This window comes from Pan troglodytes, chromosome 3 (assembly GCF_028858775.2).
Source record: "Pan troglodytes isolate AG18354 chromosome 3, NHGRI_mPanTro3-v2.0_pri, whole genome shotgun sequence".
Lineage (NCBI taxonomy): Eukaryota > Metazoa > Chordata > Mammalia > Primates > Hominidae > Pan > Pan troglodytes.
The window spans coordinates 52,225,643-52,251,458 of NC_072401.2; the positions used below are offsets into that span (position 1 = coordinate 52,225,643).

Genomic DNA, 25,816 nt, shown 5'->3' on the forward strand with positions numbered 1-25,816 from the left:
TCTTGATTACTGTAGCTCTATGATAAAGTCTCACATCTCAAACTGTGTTCTTCCTTTTAAAAATCATTCTCTCTTTTAATTTCTTTTTTTCTTTTTTTTGAGACACAGTCTTACTCCATCACCCAGGCTAGAGTGCAGTGGTGCAATCCTGGCTCACTGTAACTGCCACCTCCCAGGTTCAAGTGATTCTCCTGCCTCAGCCTCCCAAGTAGCTGGGATTACAAGCATGTGTCACCAAATTCAGCTAATTTTTGTATTTTTAGTAGAGATGGGGTTTCACCATGTTGGTCATGCTGGTCTCAAACCCCCAGCCTCAAGTGATTCACCTGCCTCAGCCTCCCATAGTGCTGGGATTACAGGTATGAACCAGCATGCCCGGACAAACTTTTTCTCCTTTTTTTTTTTTTTTTTAAGACACAGTCTTGCTTTGTCACAGGTTGGACTGCAGTGGCACGATCTCAGCTCACTGCAGCCTCAATCTCCTGGGCTTGAGCAGTCCTCCCACCTCGGCCTCCCAAGTAGCTGGGACTCCAGGCACATGCCACCACACCCAGTAGATTTTTTTTTTTTAAGTAGAGATTTGGTCTTGCTATTTTGCCCAGGCTGGTCTTGAATTCCTGAACTCACGAAACCGTCCTGCCTTGGCCTCCCAAAGTACTGGTATTACAGGTGTGAGTGTGCCACTGTGCTCAGCCTAAAATCATTTTTTCCATTCTAGGTTCTCTTTATTTCCATTTAAACATGAGAATATGCTTGCCAACTTTTTTTTTTTTAAGCTTTCTGGGAGTTTGGTTGGGATTACATTCAATCTATAGAAAAAAATAAGTTTATCTTAATAATATGCTTTCAAATCCACTACTATGGTATATCCCTCTATTAACTTTCAGCAACATTTACCAGTTTTCTATGAGAAGGTCTTGCACAGCTTCTGTTAAATTTCCTCTTAAATATTTTTATTTCTTTATGCTCACATAAATGGAACTGTTTTAGAAATTTCAGTTTGATTGTAGGTTGGTTACATATAGAAATACCACTGATTTTCATGCATGGACCTTGTATCCTATAACCTCATTAAATTCACTAATTAGAATTCACTCACTAAAATAGCTTAGTATCATCTGGGAATAAAAAAAGATTTATTTCTTCCTTTCCCTTATGTATGCCCTTTATTTCACTGACCTCCAGTACAATGTTGAACATAAGCACTGACAGCAGAGATCTTTGCCTTGTTCCTGATCTTAGGTAGAAAGCATTCCTTCTCAATGATCTCACCATTAAGAATATTGCTTTTTCATAGATGTGCTGTGTCAAGTTGAGGAATTTCACTTACATTTCCAGTATTCTGAGAGTTATTATTGCCAAAATGCTTTCTCTGCATCTGAGATGACATCAACGTTTTCATCTTTTATTCTACTAACATGGTGTATTATATTGATGTTCGGATATTAAGCCAATTTTGAATAACTGGAATAAACGTCACTGGTTAAGGTGTATTAACCTTTATTTTTATGTACATATATATTGCTGGATTCAACTTGCTAATATTTTGTTAACAGTATTTTTTGCGTCTATTCTCATGAAGGAAAAATCCTGTAGTTTTCTCGTAATGTCCTTGTCTACCTTTGTTATCAGGGTAATGCAGAGCTCATAAAACAAGCTGGTCAATGTTCTTTACTCACTATTTTCTAAAAGAGGTTGTGAAGAATTGGTATTATTTCTTCCTTAAAACATTGGATAGAATTCACCAGTGGGAATCAGGTGGGCCTGGACTTTTCATGGGAGAACTTATACATGACTAATTCAATTTCTTTCCTTTATACAGATCTATTCAGGTTTTCCATTTCTTCCAGAAACTTTTGATAATTTGTCTTTCAAGGAATGTGTCATTTTATATAAGTTGTCACATTTATTTGCATAAATTTATTCATATTTCCTTATTATCATTTAATATTTATGGGATATGTATTCATGTCACCACTTTCATTCCTGATATTAATAATCTGTCTTCCCTTTTTTAAAAAAAAATCAGTCCAGCTAAAGTTTTATCAGCTTTATTGATCTTTTTAAAGAACCAGTTTTGCTTTCATTGCTATTGTTTGTTCTTTTTCTATATCAGTGACTTCTACTATGTTCTTTATTATTTTCTTCCTTGTACTTAATTTGGGTTTAATTTGCTTCTTTTTTTCTAGGTTTATAAGATAAAAATCTTAGATCAATGATTTTAACCCATTCTTTTCTAACTCGGTTTTTTTTTTTTTTTTTTTTAGAAAGCTGGTCTCACTATGTTGCCCTGGCTAGAGTACAGTGGCTATGCACAGGCACAATCATAGAGCACTGTCACCCTGAACTCCTAGCCACCAGGGATCCTCCCATCTCAGTCTCCCAAGTGGCTGGAATGACAGGCATATGCCACTGTGCCCAGCTAATTTAGCCTTTAAAACTATAAATTTCCTTCTAAGTACTGCTTCAGCTGCATCCCACAAGTTCTGACATGTTGAGTTTTCAGTATCATTCAGTTTAAGACAGTCTTTGATTTCTTCTTTGATCAATGAGTTATTTACTAGTGGGCTTTTTCATTTTAATTTATTTAGAGATTTTTCATGGTTACTGATTTCTAATTTAACTCAGTTGCAAATCAGAACATATACGTGTGTCACTTCAATTCTTTTACATTCATAAATTTAAGACTTAATATATTCAGACCTGCCTTATAACTCAGCAAATGGTCTACCATGGTGAATGTTCAACACCAAACAACATTTGCTGTTGTTGGGTGTTTTATAGACATCAGCTAGGCCAAGATGACTAAGAGTGTTGTTCAAATATTTTATATCCTTACTAATTTTCTGTCTATATGTTCTATCAGTTACTGAGACGAATATTAAAATCTCCAACTGTATTTGATGATTAGTCTATTTCTCCTTTCAATTCTGTCAGGTTTTGCCTCAAGTATTTTGAAGCTTTAAGATGAGTCTTATTATTATTATAGAATATCCATCTTTTTCTCTAATAATGATCATTGTCTTAAAAGTCTATTTTGTCTGATATTAATATAGAATCCAACTCTCTAATGCTTATAGTTTTTATGGTATATTTTTATCCACCATTTTACTTTCAGCCTATTTGTGTTTGACTATAACGTGTCTCTTGTAGACAGCATATAGTTGGGTTTTTTTTTTTAATCTTATAATCTCTGCTTCTTGAAGGGTGTGGTCCATTTCCAATTATCATAACTATTTATATGGCTGAATTTAGGTCTTTATTTTGATATGTGTTTTCTATTTGTTTCATCTTATTTGTTCTTCTGTTCCTCCTTTACAGGCTTATTAAATAAAAAAATTTTAGCATATCATTTTTATTCCTCTATTTATAGTTTTAAGCTATATTTATTTGTGTGAGTATCTTTTACTTGCTCTAGGGAGCACAATGTGCATACTAACCACAACCTACTTCATATTAATACTGTTAATGCTTCATGTTAATACAAAATAAAGTTGCGCCAGCTTATCTACCTCCTTGACCCCTTCACCTTGTAATATTATTGTCATACCCAAATCTGCTTTACTTCCTGTGCATTTATAGTTAAAATAGTATTTACTAGGCTACTCAAGACCAAAATTAGGAAATCATTCTAGATTCTTCCCCCTCCCTTACCCCCTACATTTAATCAATAACTCCTGTTAATTCTAATTCTTAGTATCCAACAACATCTTTCCTCATCTGTCTTCACTGCCACTACCAGACTCTTTCCTTCTTCATCTTTTACCTGGATTACTGTAATCGCCTCCTCGCTGGTCTCTGTTCTTAAAGTTTCACCATCCTCATATGGCTACCCTACCACTTATACAGTTCTCACAATACTCATTCTGATAAGCAAATCTTACATCATTCTTCTGAGCTAAAGTTTTCAATGGCTCCTATTTGCAAAGAGGATAAAATCTAATCTCCATGGTATAGCACACAAAGCCTGCTGTGACCTAGCCCACTGTCTATCACTGTCCAATCCCATTGACCACCAGTATCTGATAACATTTTATATACCAAATGATAGAAAGCTGCTTATAATTTCTTGAACACTACTGGCTCTCTCATACTTTTGTATATGTAAAATGGCCATTTCCTCTGCCTGATTCATGTAAGGAAAGCAAATGCCTATTCATGCTTAACCTCTCAACTGCAATCTTCTTTATATAATCTCATTCTACAAAGCAGTCCCTCATTCCTCTACAATACTTTGTACATTTTCTACCAATAAACTTACTGCATTTTAGTGCAGCAGTTTGCTCTCATCTCTCTCTCCTCAGTGTTTATCTTCTTAAAGAAAGAAAATGTCTTTTCAGTTTATTTTTCAATCCTCAGTACTAAGTGTAGTCACCTGGCACATAGGTAGGCATGCCAATAATTATCTGCTTTTTCAACAAATAAGTTATGAAGGTGATATATAAATACATGAAAAAGAATAGCTTCTCCTAAAGTAATTGTGGAGAATGAATAGCTACTTTAGGAATGATAGGGAGCTAATGATAATCATAGTGGCCCACACATCATATGTTATGTACCCAGCTTGTGCTTCATACATTATCACAAAAACAGTATGGGATGGATGTTATAATGAAACTCATTTTGTAGATGAATAAATAAGGCACAAAATGTTAAAAAGTTTGCTCAAGGTCACAGTAAGTGACAAAGACAAGACAAAGAGAGATCTATACTAACCACTATTCTACTCTGCTTTTCAATACAGGCAAATGTTAAATCATCACTGCTATTTCTAGGGCTTTGCTATCCCTTACTGCTATTTAACTGCTTTCCTCTTTCTCCACTTTCACTTTTCTCTGTTTTTAGGCTCTTCTTTCTTCATTTTCTTTCTTCCTTTCACTTTCTTTTCCTTTAATTCTCTATTCAATTTCCATAATGAACATAACCTATACTATACGATCAAGTATTTCCTCCTAATATACCTTCTCTTTTCTTTTTTTAATCAAGGAAAACAAAGAAGAAATAGTTAGAAAAGAGGTGAGTTAGGACTGCATACATTACCTCCTGAAAGAAGTTGGAAGAAACAGAGAAAACTAAGAACAGACCTTTGAATATGGCAAAAGAAAAACCTGTGATAACTGAGAGAGCAATATTTTAGCTAAATTATGGAAGAAAAAGCTGTAAGGAATACTAATGCTTAGTAAGAAAATGAAGCCAATTGCTGAAGACCATTATTTGAAAAACTTAACATAAAACAACATAAAAAACTAAGATCGCAGCTGGAAAGGATAGTTGAATCAAATGAAGGTGCGGGGGGCTTGTGATTTGCTTTTTGTTTGTTTAAAGAAATCTGAGCATAAATGGCCAGGCATGGTTGCACATGCCTGTAATCCCAGCACTTTTGGAGACTGCAGCAGGTAGATCACTTGAGCTCATGAGTTCAAGACCAGCCTGGCCAACATGGCAAAACCCCGTCTCTACTGAAAATACAAAAAAAAAAAAAAAAAAAAAAAATGAGCCAGGCGTGGCAGCACATGCCTGTAGTCCCAGCTATTCTGGTGGCTGAGGCAAGAGAATCACCTGAACCCAGGAGGCAGAGGTTGCAGTGAGACAAGATCATGTCTCTGCACTCCAGCCTGGGTGACAGAGTGAGACTCTGTCTCAAAAAAAAAAAAAAAAAAAAATCTGTGCATAAGTAACTGTAAAAAGTTAAACTAGTTTCTCTACTGCAGAAAACAAAACTGTTAGTTCTATGACCGCAAGAACTTTGTCTGTCTTGTTCACTGCTATCACACCCAAGGCTTGGCACATAGTAGATACTCAACTACTATAAATACAATTATTCTAATTTAAAAAATCTATAAATTGTATATAGTCCAAGCTGGGTGCGGTGGCTCACGCATGTAATCCCAGCATGAAGCTGAGGGATGTGGATCATTTGAGGTCAGGAGTTTGAGACCAGCCTGGCCAACATGGTGAAACCCCATCTCTACTAAAAATACAAAAAAAATTACCTGGGCATGGTGGCGCACACCTGTAATCTCAGCTACTCAGGAGGCTGAGGCAGGAGAACTGTATGAACCCGGGAAGGGGAGGTTGCAGTGAGCCGAGATGTGCCACTGCGCTCCAGCCTGGGCAACAGAGCAAAACTCCGTCTCAAAAAAAAAAAAAATTGTATACTCCATTTTTAAGTTACAGTTTAATTTTATATCTTCTACCAACTGAATGAGTGCTGGATTAAACATTCATTCATTCATTCATTCATTCATTCAAATATTTGTAGAGTACATACTATTTTCCAGGTACTATACTCTAGGCAATGGGAATGTAGCAATGGACAAAACAAAACCATCTTTGCTCTAATGAGAGGCACTGAACACACATCACACACACACACACACAAAAGATGCTAAGAGTGATATGTCCTAAAATGAATACAAAAGCATAATAATGATATTTAGTGATAATAGGAAGTGGTAGTAATATTTTATATAGGATGGTCATGGAAGGTCTCTCTGTTTAGATGATGTTCGAATGAGAAAGTGAGCAAGGCAAGTAAGCAAACAGTACTACTACAGACCCATGCAACAGTAAATCCAAAGACCTGAGGAGGGAGAGCACTTAGTGTGTATGAGGAAGATCAAGGAGGCTGCCAAGGCTGAAGTAAAGGAAGCAAAGGAAAGCATAACAGAACCAGCTATAATAGATCCATATTTCATCTACAACAATTGTAACAGTAACTAATCATTAATGGAGTCTTTCATACATGGATAGTTTTTAAACTAATATGTGAAGGGGCAGAAATTTAGAAAAATTTCAAATTCATTACCTTGCAAAAATTCTCCGTTTTGGTTATTTTCCCTTATATAACCAAAACTTCTGATTGTTCCAATAATGCAAACAAAACCCTGAAGTACAAGGTACTATTCTATGAGTTAAAAATGCTACACATTACAAGAACTTTAATATCCATGAGTCTCACGTATGATACAACACCAACTTCCTCACGGAAAGCAGTGTCCTGCTCATATGTGGATATCTTTTGGACAAGTCTGCTGGGATATCGTTTGGACAAGACATCGAGTGGAGCACTAGTGTTCAATTCTAAGAGTTAGAAGTTAAGAGGAATACACATTAGTGTAATTCTAATTTTCTAATCATGTCCCTTTCTTACCTGACAATAACTTATTATGGTATAAAAGAATTCAACTGTTCCCATATATGCCACAGTACCTATCACAGGTTAATATGCATAATAAACATCTGATACCATTAAGTCAAGATTTTTTTTTGGCTGGGCACGGTGGTTCACGCCTGTAATCCCAGCACTTTGGGAGGCCAAGCACTTTAGGAGGCTGAAGCAGGCAGATTACCTGAGGTCAGGAGTTCAAGACCAGCCTGGCCAACATGTGTCTACTAAAAATACAAAAATTAGCCAGGCGTGGTGGCATGCTCCTGTAATCGCAGCTACTTGGGAGGCTGAGGCAGATTCACTTGAACCCAGGAGGCGGAGGTTGCAGTGAGCCGCAACTGCACCCCTGCACTCCAGCCTGGGCGACAGAGGGAAACTCTGACTCATAAAAAAAAAAGATATATTTCATACTAGTGTTTTTAGTTTCTAAATGCTAATTTATAAATAGGATTAGAAATAAAAAAGTTTTAATTAACAAAACATATCTATATTAGAGATGAAAGAATTACAGAGGGTACTTATATTGGGGAGGAAGCCAGACGATAAGCAAAATAAAACCAAATTTCTTAGAAGGAATTTTAAAAAACAGGTTTTAATTTTTTTAATAAAACAAAAAATATTGAGAAAACAAGCCAAATGTGCATTTGAAAAACAAAGAACTTGCCTACAGTTATGTAAGCAATTAAAATAAAACGAATAAAACTGCAGCATTAAACAAGCTGCAAAATGTACACACGCCCACTCCCATTAGTAAAACTGGAAATGGGAAACTAATGAGCTCAGCTGCAGGAGCTTGTTTTTTAATTTTCTCCACTTGCTCAAAATGTAATTTCTATTTTACACTAAAGACTTTTGTTGGATATAGGGGGAATCAAATGTTCTTAAACGAGAATCTGAATGAGCTTTGAAAATGCATAATAGAAGCTTCATTTGTTCTAATGCACATCTGATGTATTCCATTTAACATTTTTGACAGGTTGTTTGTTTTCATGTTTAAAGAACACAAATGTTTTACCAGTGCCATTAAACAGATCATGTTGGGGTGAAAAGAAGGTGTCAGAGAAGGGAAAAGGTCCATCTCTTCACTCAAGGTGCCTACGCAAATAGGAGGGGAAAAATATACTTAGGTACTTGACCATGATATGTGAAGTTGCAATTCATTATGAAAGGAGAAATAAAGTAAAGCTCACTAATAAACATTTTATTAGGAAAATTATTATTTGGAATAAAGAAATAAAGTATTTGAAAACTAAAAAAGGTTCCAAATATTGAGATGCCAATGAGAAAAAAAAAACCCTCAAGGCTAAAAAAAAAAAAAAAGGAAGCTAAAAGGGTTACAGAGAGAATGGATAAAGTAGCAAAGGTGACAAAATTAATGTCTTTTAAAAATCAGTTCACCATGCAAAGCAAGGAGCTAGATATCTAGAATACAAACATATTAGTATTCATTTTTGGTTTTTACTGTATTTAGTACTGTTTGTTTTGCTCCGATTTGAGCTTGAATTTAATTAAGAACAAAAAAGTTATGAGAAATATTTTCATCAAATTCAACTGCAATTCTGGTTTAATTTTTAAAATATGTTCAGTTTTAGGTCTTACTTAAGAAAGAATATAAACTGGACTCCATAATGAACACTGCTGTAAGGGAAATCCCTAATAAAAAGTGCCAGACACCAGTTCAAAATCTAATAAATATTTATGACTTAATGCATGCTATCAAAAATAAACAAAACTCTAACACAACAAAAGAACTGGAAAGTCCATTTGAATTTAATTTACAGGTCATGATCTAGAATTCAGACAAGTTGTTAGTGGCTAGGATATATAAAAATTTTAGCAGAATTTTTTTAGCTCAACTAGAGTTAAAATTTGAAGACAAATCTACTAACACAATTTTAAAATATTTGTTCTGTTTACACTACAAAATTTTATTTGAAATAATAATATACCAGACATCCAGCACTATCTAAAACAGTGTCAGCAAGTGAACTTGTTTTTCCTCCCAAATGTACTCCCTGTTTCCATTAATGATGACACTTATTAGGAGAGTTCTCTAGACTTAAAAAACCTCAGTATCATTTGACTCTTCCTTTTCTCCCCCTCAACCTCTCCATTTCCAATTAATTGCTAAGTCCTAATATCCTTGACATTTATACATTTCACTCCAGTCTCGTTATGAAGACCTTAGCTTAAACATTACATTTATTAGTCTCTTGCCATTGTACCTGAACTGGTTTCCCTGTCTCTAGTTTCAATTATCTTAAAAACCTCTTGCCATATTAAAGCTCTAAAGAACAGATTATGTCACTCCCATCTCAAAAACTTCTGAGTCCTGCTGAATATAGAATGCAGATGTTCATGCTCATTAGCCCATCATTCAAAGTTCTTCTCAATACGGCATCAATCTACCTTTCCAACATCATTTCCCATTATTCTCTTCTATTTCAATGTAGGGGTACCACTCTCCACAGTCAAAGAGAGCTAATTAATATTTCTTGTACCTGGCCTATGATTTCTGACTTACTTTGGTGTCTATGATTAATACATTTCTTCTACTTAAAATATTCTCCTCAATCAATTCATCCAACTAATGTTACCTCCTTTATGTTTAAATGTTACCTCTTTTATGATGTCTTCCCTGATTCCTCACCTATGTGTAAACTCCACCTCCACTGAACACCCCTAGCACTTTTTAAATTTATTATATAATACCTCACACTTTATAACACAGTTCCTTATTTAGCGACCTTAACTTTCTTATTAGATTTCTTAAGGAGAAAATATCCATAAGGGGAAAATTTCTTAAGAGAAATTACCTTCAGAGCCATGCATATGGTCAACATTCATACATATGTTGAACACTTTTAAATAAATGGGCATACATATTATATTGATAAACAGGGATAAAAGCCAATAAAACAGTATGATGATAATATACTGAGTAAATAATACATTCCACTAATTGGGAGCTAGACTTTGATCTACATTTTAAAAACTGGTATTATAAAGTAACTAGGTTTTCAAATCATATTAGATTACCAGTATTAATGCCAAAGCAGGGGAAAAAAATCAAACCCGTAGGTTCTCGTAACTCAAACCCAAATACCAGGACATACTATTTATTCTACACATACATGAACAACTTTGTTTCCTAACTAAGCAAAGTTTACAAGAAAGTTGTTGCCAGGATATTGAAATAATAGGAATTCTCTTACTTCGAGAAAGCTTTGGATATTTTTTATTCAGTTTCTTCCTTAATCGATTAAGTTCAGGCATTATTTCTGGAACAGCTACGTAAAAGTCGGCAACAATTTCATCATCCCAAATCTGAAAATTTAAAAAAAAAAAAAGGTGACCTCAGATGAGATGAAAAGCTTTATCGTTCTGAAAAAGTACAATGTAGTCATTTCCTTTATAATTCAGAAAACAGACATTAAGCACAATTCTTTTCTTCAAACACAAAGATCATACAAATACACCTGTCAATTATAAAAACCATCAGAAGTAAAACATTTTCCTTTAAAAACAGCCACATCCTTAAAAAAAAAAATTAATGGTTTCTTCCTTTGGGTTGTGTTAGGCAAAAGTGTTACAAGTCACAACACAGCAATGAATGTGTGCATGGCTCACAGAATCCCACAAAGTTAAATTCATATATTTATTAAAACTGAAGGAACCTACAAAAGCTGAAAATTTTGCAACAGATCACATGTAAAATTAATAACCACTAACTGCCAAACTCACTAGCAACCACTAGCTTCCTAAATTTAGAGCATCAGAGAATTGAATTTATAATTACTTTCACAAAGAACTGAAACTGAAATTTTCCTTACCACCGATAACTAAGAATAAAAGAAGACGTGGTGATCAAAGACAAGTTCACTTATAGTTTATTATCCATACTCTATATCCATTCTCAGAACAAAGGAATTAATATTCAATTTTTAGAAAACATTTTTATTAATTCAGGCAAGCACCTAAAATAACTATTATACTACTACAATATACTCCACTTAAACTCTACTTAATATACTCCACTTAAAACATACAATATACTCCACTTAAACTCCACACCTGTAATCCCAGCACTTTGGGAGGCCAAGGCAGGCAAATCAATTGAGCTCAGGAGTTTGAAATTAGCCCGGGCAACAAGGCAAAATCCTGTCTCTACAAAAAATATAAAAATTAGCCGGGCGTGGTGGCACACATCTGTAGTCCCAGGTAACCGGGAGGCTGAGGTGGGAGGATTGCTTGAAGCCAGGAAGGCAGAGGTTGCAGTAAGCCAAGATCGTGCCACTGCCCAAGCAAGAAATATTTTACCAATGATTCTCTTTGTATGAAATCTTACCACAATATGCCATTCAAAGCCTTGATTTAGGGGTACACGGTGAATTAAAAACTTGAATTCTGACGAAATTATGACTATGGAATTTTATCCTTCTGTTTATCCTTCTGTTACTATTCTTTGCACAAATTTTTAGTCCTTAGGAACACTTTTACACTGTTGGTGGGACTGTAAACTAGTTCAACCATTGTGGAAGTCAGTGTGGCGATTCCTCAGGGATCTAGAACTAGAAATACCATTTGACCCAGCCATTCCATTACTGGGTATATACCCAAATGACTATAAATCATGCTGCTATAAAGACACATGCACACGTATGTTTATTGCGGCATTATTCACAATAGCAAATACTTGGAACCAACCCAAATGTCCAACAATGATAGACTGGATTAAGAAAATGTGGCACATATACACCATGGAATACTATGCAGCCATAAAAAATGATGAGTTCATATCCTTTGTAGGGACATGGATGAAATTGGAAACCATCATTCTCAGTAAACTATCGCAAGAACAAAAAACCAAACACCGCATATTCTCACTCATAGGTGGGAATTGAACAATGAGATCACATGGACACAGGAAGGGGAATATCATACTCTGGGGACTGTGGTGGGGAGGGGGGAGGGGGGAGGGATAGCATTGGGAGATACACCTAATGCTAGATGACGAGTTAGTGGGTGCAGCAGCGCACCAGCATGGCACATGTATACATATGTAACTAACCTGCACAACGTGCACATGTACCCTAAAACTTAAAGTATAATTAAAAAAAAAAAAAATCTAAAAAAAAAAAAACAAAAAAAAAAAAACATACTCACCTCTCCTTAACAACAACTTACATTAAATGGGCACTTCTCATGTGCCAAGCATTCTGCTAAATATTTAATATAATTTAGAACATCCAGTCTTCATAACAACCCTTGAGACAGGTACCAGTATTGACCACACATTCCAGATAAAAAAAACTAAGGGATCAGGGAGGATGAGTCAGTCTGTACACACCTAAGAGGCAGAGCTAGAATTGAAAAACAGGCAGTGTGGGTCCAGAACCAGGGGTCTCATCACTGGAAATAGGAAAGCAGAGGCAATTTCTAAATGTCAAAGAACTGTATGTGAGATTTCTATTTCAAGACTTTCCAATCCTAATTCTATGACATGTTCCTTTAAATTAAAATTATGTTTGGAAGTTATGCTATAAGTAGGATTGTATCTTGGAATAATAAAAAACTGTGGATGGAAATCATGCTCTTAGAGACAAGTAAAAATATGAAGTTACTTTAAAATCACTCAGAACCAGGCATATCTGTGATGTTTCAAAATAAAGTAAAATAAATTTAATAAATGAATGTGTTATCTAAGAAATTACTACGTGGTGCGGTGGCTCACACCTGTAATCTCAGCACTTTGGGAGGCCGAGGAAGGTTGGATCGCCTGAGGTCAGGAGTTCAAGACCAGCCTGGCCAACACGGTGAAACCCCATCTCTACTAAAAATAAAAAAAATTAGCTGGGCGTGGTGGCAGGTGCCTGTAATCCCAGCTACTCGGGAGGCAGATTCAGGAGAATCGCTTGAACCCGGGAGGCGGAGGTTGCAGTGAGCCGAGATTGCGCCATTGCACTCCCCACTGGGCAACAAGAGCGAAACTCCATCTCAAAAAGAAAAAAAAAAAAAAGAAATGACTACGTAAATTTATCCTACTTGGCATTTTATAGAGCTAAGCAAAATGATAAACTAATTTAAAAACACAGGAATGTATAAAAAATTGCAGCCATAATATTATTTACTAAACTGTATTGAATTTACCTCATAACCTGAATACCTTCTAAAAATAACATGGACTAGCTTTAAAACGACACCACGGGGTAACTTGCAAACTTATCCTATGATGCCTTACACAGATGGCATGCTCCCTCTAATAACAGATCCTCTACTGGGGCCCTAAAGAGAAATTCTGTACCTGTTAATATTTTCTATACTACAGAATTTTAAAATGTCTTTGGCTTCCTTATTTGGGTTACTTTAAAAAATGTGTTTCATTTACTGAACTTACAGCTTCATAACACTTTCTGCTCTATTACCATTTCTTTCTTGAGAGGTAACTTCTTGCTTAACATTTAAGAACCAAAGGCCAGGTGTGGTGTCTTGGCTGGGAGCAGTGGCTCACGCCTATAATCCCAACATTTTGGGAGGCCAAGGCGGGCAGATCACTTGAAGCCAGGAGTTCGAGACCAGTCTGGCCAATGTGGCAAAACCCCATCTCTACTAAAAATACAAAAATTAGCTGGGCACAGTGGCAGGCGCCTGTAATCCCGGCTACTAGGGAGGCTGAGGCAGGAGAATCACTTGAACTCAGGAGGCAGAGGTTGCAGTGAGCCGAGATCACGTCACTGCACTCCAGCCTGGGTGATGCAACGACACACTGTCTCAAAAAAAATGAAAAAAAAAAAAAACAAAAAAACTGAACCAAAGGAGTGGCTATGACAGTTCTACAAGGTAACTTTAGTGGTTGCAAGAAGAAAATAGAAAGCTGTATACAAACTCAAGATTAGTTCTCTGATTCTAGAGACCCAGCTCTATTCTCAAATTACCAAACATTTGTGATGATTATTTTTAATAATTAAAAGTTTTAATAATTTTTTAATTAAAATTAATAATACAACAGAAAGAACTGAGTCCCACTGACTTTGGCCTAGAACCTGTATTAAAGCATACTCTTCCTACTTTCCACTAGTTCTGCAACCAAAAATCATTCTGAAGACCCTCTTTGTTTAAAATCCAGAATCCTCACCAAATTTAGAGTACTTTTAGGGGTGGGAAAAAAACAAACTATGAGCACTGCTGTTTACCTCAAAGGATGAGCCCAGTTAAAAGTTCCCCAAATGAAAATTTGAATATGGAACAAAGGATAAATTTTCAAATCACTATTTCCTGTCTACTTTCTCCTCCCCAGCAAAAATTCCATAACATATAGAAATGCTTGTGATTTTTGCACATTGATTTTGTATCCTGAGACTTTGCTGAAGTTGCTTATCAGCTTAAGGAGATTTGGGGCTGAGACGATGGGGTTTTCTAAATATACAATCGTGTCATCTGCAAACAGGGACAATTTGACTTCCTCTTTTCCTAATTGAATATCCTTTATTTCTTTCTCTTGTCTGATTGCCCTGGCCAGAACTTCCAACACTATGTTGAATAGGAGTGAGAGAGGGCATCCCTGTCTTGTGCCAGTTTTCAAAGGGAATGCTTCCAGTTTTTGCCCATTCAGTATGATATTGGCTGTGGGTTTGTCATAAATAGCTCTTATTGTTTTGAGATATGTCCCATCAATACCTAGTTTATTGAGAGTTTTTAGCATGAAGGGCTGTTGAACTTTGTCGAAGGTCTTTTCTGCATCTATTGAGATAATCATGTGGTTTTTGTCTTTGGTTCTGTTTATATGATGGATTACATTTATTGATTTGCATATGTTGAACCAGCCTTACATCCCAGGGATGAAGCCCACTTGATCGTGGTGGATAAGCTTTAGCTTTTTGATGTGCTGCTGGATTTGGTTTGCCAGTATTTTACTGAGGAATTTTGCATCGATGTTCATCAGGGATATTGGTCTAAAATTCTCTTTTTTTGTTGTGTCTCTGCCAGGCTTTGGTATCAGGATGATGCTGGCCTCATAAAATGAATTAGGGAGGATTCCCTCTTTTTCTATTGATTGGAATAGTTTCAGAAGGAATGGTACCAGCTCCTCTTTGTACCTCTGGTAGAATCTGGCTGTGAATCCATCTGGTCCTGGACTTTTTTTGGTTGATAGGCTATTAATTATTGCCTCAATTTCAGAGCCTGTTATTGGTCTATTCAGGGATTCAACTTCTTCCTGGTTTAGTCTTGGGAGGGTGTATATGTCCAGGAATTTATCCATTTCTTCTAGATTTTCTAGTTTATTTGCGTAGAGGTGTTTATAGTATTCTCTGATGGTAGTTTGTATTTCTGTGAGATCGGTGGTGATATCCCCTTTATCATTTTTTATTGCGTCTATTTGATTCTTCTCTTTTCTTGTGTATTAGTCTTGTTAGCGATCTATCAATTTTGTTGATCTCTTCAAAAAACCAGCTAATGGATTCATTGATTTTTTGAAGGGTTTTTTGTATCTCTATCTCCTTCAGTTCTGTTCTGATCTTAGTTATTTCTTGCTTTCTGCTAGCTTTTGAATTAGTTTGCTCTTGCTTCTCTAGTTCTTTTAATTGTGATGTTAGGGTGCCAATTTTAGATCTTTCCTGCTTTCTCTTGTGGGCATTTAGTGCTATAAATTTCTCTCTACACACTGCTTCAAATGTGTCCCAGAGACTCTGGTATGTTGTGTCTTTTTTCTCATTGGTTTCAAAGAACATCTTTATTTCTGCCTTCATTTCATTATGTACCCAGTAGTCATTCAGGAGCAGGTTGTTCAGTTTCCATGTAGTTGAGCGGTTTTCAGTAAGTGTCTTAATCCTGAGTTCTAGTCTCACTGCACTGTGGTCTGAGAGACAGTTTGTTATAATTTCTGTTCTTTTACATTTGCTGAGGAGTGCTTTACTTCCAACTATGTGGTCAATTTTGGAATAAGCGCAATGTGGTGCTGAGAAGAACGCATATTCTGTTGATTTGGAGTGGAGAGTTCTGTAGATGTCTATTAGGTCTGCTTGGTGCAGAGCTGAGTTCAATTCCTGGATATCCTTGTTAACTTTCTGTCTCGTTGATGTGTCTAATGTTGACAGTGGGGTGTTAAAGTCTCCCATTATTATTGTGTGGGAGTCTAAGTCTCTTTCTAGGTCTCTAAGGACTTGCTTTATGAATCTGGGTGCCGCTGTATTGGGTGCATATATATTTAGGATAGTTAGCTCTTCTTGTTGAATTGACAGGGTGGGGAACATCACACACCGGGCCCTGTCTTGGAGTAGGGGACAGGGGAGGGATAGCATTAGGAGATATACCTAATGTAAATGACGAGTTAATGGGTGCAGCACACCAACATGGCACATATATACATACGTAACAAACCTGCATGCTGTGCACATCTACCCTAGAACTTAAAGTATAATAAAAAAAAATTCCATAACTTTATAATAAAGGATTTTATCTAGAGGAGGAACTTTTAGAGAGAACCCTAAGAAAAATCTTTTGTATTTTCAGAAATAACTCCATGCCTCTTCTTCCTACTTCCTAAAAAGGAAAAAAAAAGTTCTCGTTTTCAAAGAGGCTCTCCAAGCTCTGTTATTTTCTTATTTATTTGTTTGTTTATTTATTTTATTTACTTATTTTTTGGAGACGGAGTCTCGTTCTGTTGCCTAGGCTGGAGTGTAGGCGCAATCTCGGCTCACTGCAAACTCCGCCTCCTGGGTTCAAGAGATTCTTGTGCCTCAGCCTCCCAAGTAGCTGGGATTACAGGCATGTGCCACCACGCCTGGCTAATTTTTGTATTTTTAGTAGAGGTGGGAATTCACCGTGTTGGCCAGGCTGGTCCCAAACTCCTGGCCTCAAGTGATCTGCCCACCTCAGCCTCCCAAAGTGCTGAGATTACAGGCATGAGCCACTGCATCCAGCGAAGCTCTGTTACCTTCTAAAGGCAGGCTATATAATCACTTGTTGCTACCATACTGAGTCTATGCCATTCTGAAAGGATTAGAAGCTAAAAGTTAAGAGGAACCAAAAGCACCAACATTATAGAGGGCAGATACCATACTTTATAATCTACTAAGTGAATTACACCTTCACTCCAAGAAAAAAAACAAATATTTGATCTTCAAAACATGAATATAGGTGTCCATGGGTATCAATGAAATCCATGAGACCTTGTGGATTTCATTTTAAACCTTACATTCAAAACCAGAGTCACACTGCCCTTTCCTATCTATCCACAAAACTCTCAGACAAAAAAGAAGCAAGCGAAAAATAGTAATAATAATAATAATCACAATAATATAAGTCAAGTATAATCAATATCAGACTGTCTGAGGTTGGGTGTGGTGGCTCACACCTGTAACCCCAGTACTTTGGGAGGCCAAGGCAGGAGGATTGCTTGATGCCAAGAGTTCAAGACCAGCCTGGGCAACAAGCAAGAACCCTATCTCTACAAAAAAATTAGCTGAGTGCAGTGGCATGCACCTTTAGTCCCAGCTACTCAGAAGGCTGAGGCAGGAGGATTGCTTGAGCTCAGGAGCTCAAGGCTGCAGTGAGCCATAATTGCACCACCATATTCTAGTCTGGACAACAGAGAGAGACCTTGTCTCAAACACAGACAAACACACACAGACACACACCCCAAATAAACACAAACACACAAAATCAGACTGTCTGGATAGTTTTCTCCTAGCTTGATTTTGAAACTGAAAAAAGTTGGAAATTTTTTTCCTGCTCTTATAAAGACCTATTAACTATTTATCATAAGATATGAGACTAGTGTTCCACATATAATAGATCAATGAATGGTAAAGATAACAGAATCATCTCTATACCTAATGAACATGAAAACAACACTGTACCTTCTGTATCAGACTAGTGCCTCCTGCAAATGCAGCTCCATTTTCTTCTGCTATTTTGACCTCTGATGCATTCTACCAAAACACAATAATTTGAAAATCAATCATTAATTTTAAATATATTCAGTCTGCTTTGAAGTATGTTGTCAGAAATAATATCACAGTTCAAAGTACAAATTGTAGCTTTTATTTTTAATTGAAAATGTGGCTGGATGCAGTGGCTCTCACTGGTAATCCCAGAAGTTTGGGAGGCTGAGGCGGATAGTTCCCCCGAGGTCAGGAGTTCAAGACTAGCCTGGCCAACATGGCAAAACTGTCTCTACTAAAAATATAAAAATTGGCCGGACGTGGTGGCACACACCTGTAAGTCCCAGCTACTCAGGAGGCTGAGGCAGAAGAATCCTTGAACCCAGGAGGGGGAGGATGCAGTAAGCTGAGATCACACCACTGCACTCCAGCCTGGGTGGCAGAGTGAGACTCCATCTCAAAAAAAAAAAAAGAAAATGCAAACCAGGTGCAGTGAGTTACACCTGTAATCCCAACATTTTGGCAGGCTGAGTCAAGAGGATCACTTGAAGCCAGGAGTTCTAGACCAGCCTGGGCAACAAAGTGAGATCCCCGATCTCTACAAAAAAATATTAAAAATTAGCCTGCCAGGCTGGGTATGGTGGCTCACGCCTGTAATCTCAGCACTTTGAGAGGCCAAGGCAGGCAGTCACCTAAGGTCAGGAGCTCGAGACCAGCCTGACCAACGTGGAGAAACCCCATCTCTACTAAAAATAGTAAATTAGCCAGGTGTGGTGGTGCCTGCCTGTAATCGCAGCTACTCGGGAGGCTGAGGCAAGAGAATCGCTTGAACCCAGGAGGCAGAGGTTGCGGTAAGCCAAGATCGCGCCATTGCATTCCAGCCTGGGCAACAAGAGCAAGACTCCGTCTCAAAGAAAAAAAAAAAAAATTAGCCTGCCATATTAGTGGCTAGCACCCGCAGTTCCAGCTACTCAGTAGGCTGAGGCAGGAGAATCGCTTGAGCCCAGGAGTCCGAGGCTATAGTGAGTATGACTGCGCCACTGTACTCCAGCCTGGACAACAGACCAAGACCCTGTCTCAAAAAAGAACTGAATGCATGAATTTTCAATTAAATGCATCAGGGATATTACATTCAGAACCATTATAGTTTGTGGATGATTAAAAAAAAATCATAAACACATTATAAACAAACATTTATTTAGGACAGTTTTATAAAGACTAGATACTTTTGAAAGTTGTGGTTTCTAAGGCACCACAGTACTAAATGGTTCCATTGCTTTAAAATAATCTTGTTGTCTGGGGAGAGAAGTTTGAACAGAAAGCAGCAGTTAATAGGATAAATTGATAAATTCCACTTTTCAGTTTCTTGTGAGAAACACAATGTAGCATTCTAGTAATGATGAAACTAATGTTCTAATTTAGCTCTTTCTCAAGCTAATAATATAACCTCAAATAAATCATCTAAATGTTTTGAGCTCCAAATGGGGAAAATAAGACTAGGTGAATGCTAGGATTTTCTCTAACTCCATTTATTCCGGGTGCTAATGATTGGTTAATCATTAATGATTAATCTGTGATCTCTAAAAAAAATTAAATGATGAGGCCGGACGTGGTGGCTCACACCTGTAATCCCAGCACTTTGGGAGGCCGAGGCGGGCGGATCACAAGGTCAAGAGATCAAGACTACCCTGGCCAACATGGTGAAACCCTGTCTCTACTAAAAATACAAAAATTAGCTGGGCGTGGTGGTGCACACCTGTAGTCCCAGCTACTTGGGAGGCTGAGGCAGGAGAATCGCTTGAACCTGGGAGGCGGAGGTTGCAGTGAGCCGAGGTTGCGCCACTGCACTCCAGACTGGTGACAGAGTGGGACTCCGTCTCAAAAAAAAAAATTAAATGATATAAATAGTTGATGGAAGTTACTCACCTCTGTAAATACAGCAACTTTATTGATTTCGGAAGCAAATGGGTATGGCAAACTAAGAACACTGGTAAATGGCTCCACGTTTTTCTAAACACATGACAAGGAAAAATAATTATGTAAAGTTAATCTTTTCTATTTCACACACTCTATATAAAACAAGAATGGACATGTTTTGTTTTCAGTGTTCTGATTCTACTCTATGTTCTTCCATTAATTCAGAACTATTCATTGATTACTATTCATGAATTACTATTCATCGATTACAATTTAAAGCACAACAGATTATATTTTTTTCAAGAAACTTTTTCAAGATTATATTTTTTTGAGAATAAAAAACTAAAATCTCTTTTTCCAGCTTCATAATCCCATGCCACTTGGCTTCTATCTCTACATCATTCATCACAGTCTCTCAAATATTATGAAATGTGTTTGCATATCAACATCTTCCCCAGCACTAGTACAATGCTTTCCATCTGATGTATAATAAATGTTTGCTATCTTCAATTACATTTGTTTTAAACCCATGTAATCTTCTGACACCATCAGGGAGACATGACTACAGCTGTACATGCTGAACAATAGACAATATCCAGCTGATCTGCCCAGTAGGTCACCCCCAATTGCCATCATTGGCTCTAAACTATCAGGAATTGTAAACCCTAAACCCAAGACAAAATGTCGAGCCTAAAGGGATCTTCTGAGTGACTCTATTTTTGAAACAACCTAGACCATCACCACTTTCAGATTTATTTAGAAAGTCAATTGGAAAATCCTAAATAAACAATGGCATGCATTTGAGGCACGCTAATACAGGTGGAGATTTTACAGGACCACTAAACTAATCTGTCTAGTCATTTTGACCAGGAACTATTGAGGCCTGAGGCCTAGATCTCTCAGGGAGATTTTACAGAGAAACAAGTTCTAGGCCCTCCAAAGTTTTGTTGCAGCCTTAAGGTTTGGAAGAAAAGGTGGTTGTTCCCCTAATAAAACTGATTGAAGGATCAATATTTTTAGAAAAACCTTATTTTGAGTAGAAACATCCTCCTCGGGATTTCTTTATAGACAAGGAGAGACAAATTCTTTTTTTTTTTTTTTTTTTTTTGAGATGGAGTCTTGCTCTGTCGCCCAGGCTGGAGTGCAGTGGTGCGATCTCGGCTCACTGCAAGCTCTGCCTCCCAAGTTCACGCCATTCTCCTGCCTCAGCCTCCCAAGTAGCTGGGACTATAGGTGCCTGCCACCACGCCCAGCTAAATTTTTTTTTGTATTTTTAGTAGAGACGGGGTTTCACCGTGTTAGGCAGGATGGTCTTGATCTCCTGACCTCATGATCCGCCCACCTCCGCCTTCCAAAGTGTTGGGATTACAGGCGTGAGCCACTCCGCCCGGCCTGGAGGGACAAATTCTTAAGTATACTTTATATCAGCCATACAGCTTAGTTTTATGGACTGGCATTCCTTTGCCATTAACATGTCACAACTGGTTTCAGCAAATTTCTCAATGGTAAGCAGTCACAATAATAGCATCCCCTGCAGAATACTGGTTTGTTGTATAAGCACTCTATGAAGAACAACAACAAAAAAGCCTTAGGAAGGCAATAGTTATCTTCTCAATGTCACTAGTTTACAAGTAGCTTCCATGTATGAAATGAAGCCTGTGGTGCTACAAAACATCATTATGAACTACACTAATGGTTGACTGAGAAAGTGATCATCTTGAACAGTACAAAATTTTCAAACTAAAAGAACAGTAACACTCTGATACAAAATAAAAAATTGTAACGTGGCTATTATAAACTGTTTCTAATAAATGAGAACACAGAAATGAGACAGACCTCACTTCAAATCTTACCTCTGCCCTCTATTCTATGACCTTCAGCAAGTTATTTCACTTTCGATGCCTCAGCTTCCTCTTCTGAGATTATTATAGAATTAAATGAGAAAACGCATGCAAAGCATTTAGCATTGTATCTGGTATACAGAAAATTTTTCAGTAAATGTTGACTATTATTATTAAGCATATACTAAGTCCCTTACAGGCATTATCTCGTTTAATCCTCGACAACTTTTTATTCCCTTTTAGAAAGAGATGAAAAAACTGAGATTTGAAGAGGTTAAGCATTAAACCCAAAGTCATGAAGTAAAGAAGCCCAAACTCAAAAAGCAATGAAGCAGGTTTCCGGTCTGTACTGTAGGCGGACTCCAGAGCCTGTGCTCTTAAGCACTGCATTGTACTGCCTCCTCCTAGGTGCTCTAGTATTGCCGTTGTTGAGCTTGTTAAATTATATTAAAACACGTATATGTTCTAGTTTGTTAAAAAAAAGAGACATCTTTAGAATAAAAATTAAAATCATTTCTAAAAAAATTAGAACTCTTAAGCAAGAAGCTTATCAAATTTAGGGATTTAGGGCTATATAATAGACCTTAATACTAAGCTAGTGTCTTTCCTGCTTCTAATTTAGAGTTTTATAATCAATAGTATTCTGTTGAATTCCAATATATAAACAAATAAAGCACAGAAGCTTTGGTTGAAGCAAGAGTGAGGAGCTTGGAATCCCACCTATGAAAGCTTAGTCTCAAACCAGGACCCCAAGGAACACATCTGAAGGACACTGAGCTAATCCAGAGCCCTCATTTACAGAGAAGAAACATGCCACCTAGGCAGTTTAAGTCATTTTTCAAAGTTACAGTGATACCTCAGTTAATTTTAACACTACTTTTGTTGAAATTTATACTAGTGACTCTCTTAGAGGAAATAGGAAATCTATGTTAACTCTCTAGACTGTTTTCAACAAATTTTATATTTGGAAAATTTTTAAATGAACAAACATATTTTTCATGCTAAAGTACAGAAAGAGCATGAAGTTTTCTAAAAATTATGAGAGGCAATAATTTTTAAAATTAAGAGGCCAGGCACAGTGGCTGATGCATGTAATCCCAGCACTTTGGGAGGCCAAGGAGCGCAGAGTGCTTGAGCCCCAGAGTTCAAAACCAGCCTGGACAAAATGGGGAAACCTCATCTGTACTAAAAGTACAAAAATTAGCTGGGCATGGTAGAACACACCTGTAGTCCCAGCTACTCAGGAAGCTGAGGTGGCAGGATCACCTGAGCCCGGGAGGTGGAGTCTGCAGTGAGCTGAGATCATACCACCACACTCCAGCCTGGGCAACACGGCAAGAAGATCCTGTCTCAAAAATAATAATAACAACAAAATAAAATAAAGAAACACCAATTCATACAGCCACTGTTCACAGGTAAACTTATTTTAATGGACTCTACATACCTTCTTTCCCAGTGCCATATCCAGTGTCAAATCAAGATAAACACTTTGCTTTGGACTAGTAAAGTCAAGAATTTGAAATTTCTTAAGTAAGTGAACAGCTTTCTCCACCTCATATATCTGTCTCGGGTATAAGCGTTTTAAATAGACATCATCCTCAGGTTCGCCTTCCATATAGGGATATGCTTTTATTTTTTCTATTTCATCTTTTTTCTCATCTGGTGTTTTTTCTTTAGCACCTTTTTTTGTTTTCTTTGCAGACCTTAAAAGAAAATAAAGTTGAGTTATATCAATATATATTCTAAGAGATTTTTTTTAAAAAAAAGCCAGTGTACATAAGAGAAAAAAAAACAAAGGATGAATTATATTTTAATTCAAAAGCATAGACTGCTTTACAGTTTTTCTAATTCAACAAACATGAAGTGAACTTTTCCAATGTCTGAAGTCATGAATAAGTTGAATTATCGCACTGATGCTGCTCTCCAGAAACTTACAGAGGAGTAGATCAGAAAGACATACTAACAGGTCATTTCAATATAATGTAGTAATACAAGAGCATCATCAGAGCCTGACAGAAAAGACATTCAATCCAGCCTAGGAGGCTAGGGAAAAGTTATAGAGGAAATGACCTCAAAGTCAATTCTTAATGGATAAGGAAGTGTTAGCACCCCAAAGAAGTGAAAACATATGACACAAAATCTAGTACACAAATGTTCTTAGCAGCATTATTCATAACAGCCAAAAAGTAGAAACAACCCAAATGTCTATCAACTGATGAATGGATACATAAAATGTGGTATGTCCATATAATGGAATATTAATCAACAATTAATAAAAGAATGAAATATTGATCAATGCTACAACACGCATGAACCCTAAAAACATTAAGCTAAGTGAAAGAAGCCAGTCACAAAAGCCCACATATTATTCCATTTATACCAAATATCAAGAATGAGCAAACCTAAGAGACTAAAAAGTAGATCTGGTGGTTGTCTAGTGCTAGAAGAGGAGGTTAGGGGAACAAGAAGTGAATGCTCATGGGCATGGGGTTCTCTGGGAAAGCAATGAAAATGCTCTAAAACTGATTACAGTGATGGCTGCACAACTGTGAGTATACTAACAACCAATGAACTGTACACTTTAAATGGGTGAATTGTGTGATATGTAATTATATGATACCTTAATAAAGCCGTTATTTAAAAAATAATAGAGTTAGCCAGGTAAAGAAATAACATAATAAAAAGTACTGAGGCACAAAATAAAATGGTATAAGAAGGAAGCTATTATAAGTTCTACATGACTAGAGCAGAGTTGGCAAACTTTTTCTGTAAAGGACCAGATAGTAAATGTTTTAGCTTTGTGAGCCATATGTTCTCTGCTGCAATGACTCAACGCTGCCACTGTAGTGCAAATATAGTCGGTAAACAAGATTGGCTGACTCGCCAAAGTTTGCTGACTTCTGAACTAAAACGGTAAAAGAGAAGGCAGGCAAGAGTGGAAGATGAGGTTAGAAAAGACAGAGCATAGGGGGGCATCCTCTAGAGGCAATAAGAAGTCAGTAAACAGGAGTAACATCTGTATTTTAGGCAAGGTATTCTGGCTGCAATATAAGAGATAGACCTGAAGGAAGTAGGATTGAAAACAATTAAGAGTCTGTTCCCGCCCTTTCTTCTCAGAGATATGAGAACCTGAACCAGAGTAGCAACAGTAATAAGACTGGAAAAGATGGCAGATTAGAGAATACTTGTCAAGCTAAATACTGGGCCAAGCACGAGGGCTCACGCCTGCAATTCCAGCACTTTGGGAGGCCAAGGCAGGAGGACTGTTTGAGGCCAGGAGTTCAAGACCAGCCTGGGCAATATAGCAAGACCCTGCCTCTACCAAATCAAAAAAATTAGCTGGGCATGGTGGTACACACCTGTGGTCCCAGCTACTTAGGAGGCTGATTTGGAAGGATCACTTGAGCTCAGGAGTCTGAGACTGCAGTGAGCTGATTATGTCAGTGCACTCCAGGTAGGTGACAGAGTGAGACCCTGTCTCAAAAAAAAAAAAAAAAAAAAAAAGTAAATATTGAAGATGGGAAAAGGAGAGAATAAAGACTCCAAAATACTTCCTAGGTATCTAGCTTGGGTGACTAGGCATAGAATAGAATCATTAACTGAGATCAGAAATAAAGAGGGCAAAACAGGTTTCTGGTGAGGGAGGCAGTCACAGAGATTAGTTCAAGTTTGGGGGATACGAAGTTTGAGTATGGGTCAATTGTATCATTGGTCCCAATTCTTTACCTCCTTTCCATTCAAGCCCTTTGCTAAATGACTTTGCTGTTCCTCCCACTAAAGAGGAGTATATTTCCCAGCCCCTTTATTTGTCCATGTGACTACTTTTGGCTGACAGAATAAAGCAAAGATGACAGTTTCCCTGCTCTATGCTTAGGCCAAAAGAAGTTTCACATGTTTCTACTTTCATGTTTGCATTTCTGCCTTTTCATTAGAAGAACATGCCTAGGCTAGCTCAAAGGTAGAAGGATGAGAAACATGTGGAACAGAGCTGCCTCCACAGAGCC

The 25,816-nt window shown here is 37.2% G+C and overlaps 1 protein-coding gene across 3 annotated transcripts in view; it reads right to left on the reverse strand.

Annotated features, from left to right (window-relative positions):
- The window catches only part of MRPL1 (mitochondrial ribosomal protein L1), a 92,757-nt gene that overhangs the window by 48,142 nt on the left and 18,799 nt on the right, over positions 1-25,816 (reverse strand). For all 3 annotated transcript variants that reach the window (XM_517204.9, XM_009447683.5, XM_063809512.1), the window contains 4 exons: positions 23,257-23,515; positions 19,981-20,064; positions 18,031-18,102; positions 10,387-10,498 (listed from right to left, as the gene is read on the reverse strand). In XM_517204.9, the coding sequence (XP_517204.5) occupies positions 10,387-10,498; positions 18,031-18,102; positions 19,981-20,064; positions 23,257-23,515 (527 nt within the window). The remainder of the gene's footprint in view (positions 1-10,386; positions 10,499-18,030; positions 18,103-19,980; positions 20,065-23,256; positions 23,516-25,816) is intronic.